We start from the raw sequence: 7,069 nt of genomic DNA on the forward strand, positions 1-7,069 counted from the left end.
ATACTGCTATTCTGTCAGAATCAGGTGTTGGGAGTATTTTTATTTCTGACTGTGTGTTATTGTGCCACACAGAGATACCCAGAGATGTGCAGAAAACACTCCAGGAGTGATTGTTCCGCCCAATGCAGCACTCCTCACTGTCCCCTTTCCTTTTGATTCCTTTGTATGCCACTCCTATTCTAACGCTTCCTTTCCATCGGACTTCCCAGTAACAGCGACCAGTGAAACCCTCGCTGCACAGCACCTGCTTCCAGCTGTCAAACCTCTCTGGATGATCAGGATATTGCTGCTTCTGTTTCACCACCAGCACATGTTTGTCTTCAGACAGAAGGAGGTTTCTGTTTGCTGTGTTTGGATCCAAGGTAAGCTCACAGAAAACTGGTAGCAAAAAAAAAAAAACATTTTGTAATTTTATTATTTAGTATAACAGGTATATTTAACTATTTAGTTACTGTATTCAAGTTAGCACAGAAAGCATGACAGTAAATATATGTAGATCAAGCACTTTTATTGATATAACAAGTTAATCAGTGATTTTTGGAGAAATAAAGGGCATGTTATCTTATTTAGTCTTTAGTTTTTCCAGGTTTTGGCAGGTGTTAAAGGTTTGAATAAAGTATGACATCAGAAAAGTTTAACTTACACCTTTGTGGTGATGGATTCAGTCGGCACTTTCCACAATGATCAGTTCTGTGTATGAAGGAGAGAAAGAAAGATCAACATAGACACTAATATATATGATGATTGATGTCTACATTAATTCCATTTCCTGTACTTGAGAGTTTGCAGTTTCCAGTCTGGGTTCTGCAGCCCAGCAGATAGACCGTTCAGTCCTGATTCTCCTGGATGGTTGAAGCTCAGGTCAAGTTCTCTCAGATGGGAGGGGTTGCAGCTCAGAGCTGAAGCCAGAGAAGCACAGCCTTCCTCCCTGACCTGACAACCTGACAAGCTGGAAACATCCGCAAAATGCTTTGGTTAAATCAATAACTTAATAAAAAAAATGTTAAAGCTAGAAACAATAACATCTGTTAACTTCAGATATGGGTCTTAAGAGAGGTTTTGTGCAAAAAAATATATACTGCCTGTATTATTGATTTTTTTCAATGCTTAAACTTGAGCACTTCAGAATTGTGAAAGTGCAAGTACTTTGCTCCTAGCCCCATTCGCTTTGTCATGTGTCAAACATTCAGCTCAAACATAGGGTTGTCAAAACATTGACCACTATTCTCATGGCTTGATCTGTTAAAAACCTAAAAAAAAATAAAGGAGGCATTGATCATTCTCATAGCTAGTCACAACGCTCTGGATTCTCCTCCAATTCCAGACCACTACTGAGGGGCTGTAAAAAGTCGAAGAATTGGCTACATGCTCTAAATGTAAAGAAACCATAAAAACAACCATATTTGTGTTCACTTTGTTGATGTTAAATCAACAGACCAATATGGAAGAAAATAAGTATTCAAGGACATTCTTAATTGTTAGATTAAGGTGAGCACCAGTTCAGTTATACACAACTCCTACTAAATTGATTTTACACCAGCCGGACTGTTTTGCTTAAGTACTAATTATAATCCAAATTATGTGATCAAAATATAAAATGACTTCATATCCTAAGCTTTTTTCTTTTTAGGCTTTGTCACAGAACCAAAATAAAAAGAAAAAACAATGCAATGTATTTCTCACATTACCTAATATTATGTTTTAAGAACTGAGTTTTAAGAAAGCCATACTAATGAACTTTGGGTTCTACATATTATTCCCGTTCCTATATACTGACCTGAGGACTTCCAGTCTACACTTTAGACTTCTGAGTCCCTGTGAGAGAATATTTACTCCTGCATCATGTAGGTTATTGTTGCTCAAGTCCAGCACTCTGAGACAAGAGTTGTCAGAGGTTAAAGCTGGCATCAGAGATATGCAGCTTCTCCATGAGAGGTTACAGTCACTTAATCTGAAAGGGATTTTTTTCAGAAATAAAAACAAATTATCCTTTTTTTAAAAAAAAGGGTAATAATTTATATACATTTCTTTTTATACATACAGAGATTTATTTGATGCTTTGACCACAGGCAGCAGCCACACAAGTGCCTCCTTTGAAGCAGAGAATTTCTTCAAGTCAAACATCTCCAAGTCTTTCTGCGAAGACAACAAAATAAAGGCAAGTGCTGACCACTGAGACGGAGTGAGCTCCTTTGCAAAGTCACTTCCCTTCAGGTGTTGTTGGATCTCGGATTCTAGAGAATAGTCATTGAGTTCGTTCAGCCAGTAAAACATCCGGATGCTTTTCTCAGGTGAAGGACAGAAACTGATTTTCTTCTTGATGTACTGTACAAGCATTTCTTTGACCTGTGAATTTTTTCCTCTGCTTTTCATCAGACCGCGCAAGTGAGTTTGATTATCTTTCAGTGAAAGTCCTAACAGGAAGCGGGCAAACATGTCCAGGTACCCATTTGGACTCTCCAAAGCCTTGTCCACTGCATTCTGGTACAGCTGTTCAACTTTAGCATCCTGTCGGGCTGCCATACGCCTTTTTCTTAAGAGATTGACACCAGAATTCATGAACTTAAGAAAAACGTAAAGTGCAGCCAGAAACTCATGAATGCTCAGATGAACAAAGCAAAACAACCTCTCATGATTCAGTCCACTCTCTCCATTTAGGGTCTCAGTGAACATTCCTGAGTAAACTGAGGCAGTGTTTAGGTCTATGCCATACCTTTTTAGGTCATCCTTATAAAACATCAGGTTTCCTATTTCCAGCTGTTCGAAAGCCAGTTTTCCCAGAGCAAGAATGATCTTCTTCGTCTCTGCATTCCATAAGGTATCTGTCTCAGGTTTTGTGTGATACTTTGCATTATCTAGCTGGGCCTGAACAACAAGGAAATGGATGTACAACTCAGTCAGGGTTTTAGGCAGCTCTTTTTTCTCTTTCACCTTTAGGACATGGTCCAGAACTGTAGCAGTGATCCAGCAGAAGATGGGAATGCGGCACATTGTGTGGAGGCTTTGTGATGTCTTGATGTGGGAGATTATCCTGCTGGCCTGTTCCTCATGTCTAAAGTTCTTCCCAAAGTATTCTTCCTTCTGTATATCAGTGAATCCTCTGATTTCTGTCACCATGTCAACATACTCAGGAGGGACCTGATTGGCTGCTGCCGGTCGTGTGGTTATCCAGAGGCCAGAGGAGGGAAGCAGTTTCCCCTTGATGAGGTTTGTGATGAGCACATGCACTGAGGCGGGCTCTGTAATATCTGTCAGGACCTGAGTGTTGTGGAAGTCCAGAGGAGGCCGACACTCATCCAGACCATCAAAGATGAACATAACTTGGAACTCTTCAAAGTTGCAGATTCTTGCATATTTTAATTCAGCGAAGAAGTAATGAATGAGTCCCACTAAGCTGTAGGTTTTATCATTTAGTAAATTGAGCTCTCGAAAAGTGAATGGGAAGATAAAGTGTATGTTGTGGTTGGTTTTGTCTTCAGCCCAGTCCAAAATGTACTTCTGTGTAAAGACTGTTTTCCCAATGCCAGAAACTCCTTTGGTCATCAGGGTTCTGATTGGCTCCTCTCTTCCAGGATTAAAAATATCCTCACATGTGATGGTGGTTTCTGAACTTGCTGGTATCCAGGATGTTGCTTCTATCTGTTGGACCTCAGGTTGATTATTGACTTCTTGTCCCCCATGCCTTGTGATGTAGAGCTCAGTGTAGATCTGATTCACAAATTTTGAGCTCCATGACTGGGAATTACCTTCCAACAAGCACTGAAACCTTCTTGTTAGATTAGTCTTGATTCTTCGTTGAGAAATCATGACATGAGTTTCTAAAAAAACAACAACAACAACAAATTACAAAAGATTGTACAGTGAATACCAGGCAAATATGTAACAACTAAGTCCTTTATTCATACACTATTACAGATATAATGGATACTGTACATACTGATGTACAAGAGACACAAGAGAGAATAGAACTATCTTACTGTTTTGCAGGGCATCAGCCAGCTGCTCATGCTTTCTTCTCCTCAGGAAGTTTAGAGCAATTTTTAGAAATGCATCTCTATTGCTCTTTTTTCGCTCTTCTTCACCATTTGTTTCTTCATTAACCTCTTTAGGTCTTTCTGAGCCTTCTGGACTTAGAATGTTCTTTATCCTCTTCAGTTCAGCCTTTACAAAAGTGGCAATGTCATCTTCCAGCACCTCAAAGAACACAAAATATCTTGTGAATTGTTTTTAACCTAACTATATACACATATTGAGAAAAAAATTGAAGAAATTATCTGATTTTGATGTAAATTGGCACACACATTGGGTATACAAAATATGAATTTGAAGGAACTAGCACACCTGAAATGGGCACAACAGAGATATTTGGTTGCATCCCAAGTACAGCTAGAGTGTTTGAAAACATTTACTAGTGCATCTAACAGTGAGGTAATGTAAGCAATACCAGAGAAGGTCTTGCAGATGCATTTGACAACATGATCAGCATTTGACAGAGTTTGAAAGTGTTAGGGTCATATTGTACACTTGCTTGAGGTTGATTGGTCATATGAAATTGCCTGGCATATGGATATCAAGCCACAGCTGTCACAGTGGCTTGATATACGAACCAGTGGGCATATGAGGGCATCAACACACATTGTTAATGTCCAGTTGACAGCCCACACCAAGGAAGGCTTATTGTATTGTGCACTAAGTCTTATAGAACCTCATAGCTTCTGTGCCTTCCTTGCAGACACTAGTATTTGTCATGATTTCTAGTATTTTTTGAGTTTGTTCTTAGTTTTGGTTTTGGGTTCTTGTTTTTCCTGCTTTCTTGGGTTTTGTTTTTTCCTTTTGAGTTTTATTTTATAATTTTGGTTTTTGTTCTCATGCTCTGTCTTTGTATTGTCTCTTCCTCTTGGTTCTGTCCTCATTGTCTTCGTTTATCATTATCCTCTCTTTGCCCTCAGTCTACTCCTGGTTTCTGCCACACCCATCTCCACCTGTCTGTAATTGTAATCACTCACCTGTGCCCACTTCCCATGATTTCCCTGTGCTTTAAAATCTGGTCATTTTCTCCACCTCCCTGCCGGTTCATTGTTGATTGTTGGTGTTAGGCTCATGTCTTGTCTCTGGTCCCTCCTTGTTTTGCCTTGCCTTGTCTCGCCTTTGTCTGCTGTTTGGATTTTTGTTATAGTTGTTTTGCTGCCACGCCAGATCTTTGTTTTCTGTTTTGTTTTTTAAATAAATTTTAGTTTTGTCGTAGTGAGTCTGCGCCCTGGGTTCCTCTTGCTCTCCACCGCCTCTTGACAGTATTGGACTCTTTTCATACAAATCTTTGTCATTCTGCACCATTTTCCTGATGGAAGTCATCAAGATTTGCATCAGTCAAACTATGATGTCATTGTTCTATGTGTAGTCTGCCAGTAACACCAAACTAGGGACAGCTGCATTAATAGTGGTGTTATAACTATGAGTTATACATTAAAAAGAAGTTCAGCATTGAACTGTGATTTCCTGCATCCTTGTGTCTTACTCCTACTGAGATAACACTAGAAAACACAAAACAACACCCCTCCACACACAGCAGATGTGTATGGATTACCTGCATCATGTTAAGGTTGTCTTATGGTTATCCAGGTCCATCTTAATCTTCACCAAATTAAGTATGTGGAATCAGCTCAAATGTCAACTTAATCCAGTTCTGATCTGAATTTTAAGGTCAGTTAGAACAGGTGTGGGCCAACATTTCTCTAGTTTTCTGTCACAGTTCCACTGTTCCATGCCACAGCCTCTCTGCTCCACTCTCAGTAATTTTCCACTGTCTCGCTACGCCCCCGGTTTCCATGCCACCGCAATCATGGCTATCATCTCCACCTATTCCTGCCACTACTTAAGATCACCACCTTCCTAACAGTCAGTGCTAGATTATTGAAAGGTTTTTGCCAAGTAGAGGTCCAGCGTTCATTCACAGTTCATGCCTGCCTTGTTCACGACCCCTTGCCTGTACCACGACTTTCGATCCTCGCTTGCTTCTTGCCAGACGCCGTCTTGGACTCAGCTCACTGGAAACCGACCTCGCTTCCCCTCTCTGGACTACGCCTATTGGTTCGTACCGTCCTGGTTTTGGCTGCTCTCCTCTTATCTTCTTGCTCTGACCTCTCGCCTGTCCCCGGACTCTCCCACTAGCCTGTGCCCTCTCCTGACAGACACAGTCTTTCCCCATTCACGTCCCTTGGTGGACTTACCTGCTCCGAGGCTCCTTCCTTTCCATCCTGAGGGTTCTGTCCTGAGAACTAGTGTTCCAGCTAATACGTTAGCTTCAATAAACATTGTAAACCTTTGCCTGTGTCTGCCTGTTCTGAGTTTGGTTTTGCCAAGCCTAGTCATTTTCATTATTAGTTTTATACCTTGGTTTAAAATTTTGTTTGCTGCATTGATTGAAATCATATACTGTAGGTTTAAAAATATATACATGAAAATGTGACTATGCTTGATGCTACCAAACTAGTTTTTCTTCAACCCCAAATGTCACAAGTTCGACCCCCCAGTCCCTTCTCCTGTTGAAGTGTTGATGGGAATGACTAAACACCCCAAATATAACAAACAACCAGAGTGTACAACTTCATAAAATAAATTTTAAGTCAGCTGCACAATTATGAAAGGGAGGGTGTGAACCCCATAGCAGAAGTTAGCACTGACTGTATAAGCAGTCTTCTCATTTAATTGTGGACAGGATGAAGAATAATGAGTTTATTGATGAGCCCTTAATTTTGACAATTATATTAAAAAGTCAGGATACAATTATCAATCAAGAAAGAAGACACATGATTGGTTTAAAGGAAACTTCTATGGAAAATGTTAGTTCTGGATTTAAAAACACAAGTTAACTTCAAAATGGCCATATCAGTGTGTGATTGTAGAATAAATCAATACACAAATCAGACAGGTCCTAGGTGAGGGGCCAGACGAAGTGCAGCCCAAAGACCCCTTATGATGAATATAAATATTGGACACAGTGTTCCCTCGCCCGGACGCGGGTCACCGGGGCCCCACTCTGGAGCCAGGCCTGGAGGTGGGGCACGTTGGC

General features: G+C 40.4%; 1 protein-coding gene across 3 annotated transcripts in view; it reads right to left on the bottom strand.

Annotated features, from left to right (window-relative positions):
- Positions 1-7,069, bottom strand: part of LOC108228490 (protein NLRC3) — a gene marked incomplete at its 3' end in the record, with an annotated part of 18,418 nt that continues 11,349 nt past the window's right edge. For all 3 annotated transcript variants that reach the window (XM_025003255.2, XM_017404046.3, XM_025003256.2), the window contains 6 exon segments: positions 1-378; positions 644-690; positions 776-949; positions 1,778-1,951; positions 2,042-3,818; positions 3,978-4,194. In XM_025003255.2, coding sequence (XP_024859023.1) covers positions 1-378; positions 644-690; positions 776-949; positions 1,778-1,951; positions 2,042-3,818; positions 3,978-4,194 — 2,767 coding nt within the window.

This window comes from Kryptolebias marmoratus, linkage group LG15 (genome assembly GCF_001649575.2).
Source record: "Kryptolebias marmoratus isolate JLee-2015 linkage group LG15, ASM164957v2, whole genome shotgun sequence".
In the NCBI taxonomy this organism is placed as follows: Eukaryota; Metazoa; Chordata; class Actinopteri; order Cyprinodontiformes; family Rivulidae; genus Kryptolebias; species Kryptolebias marmoratus.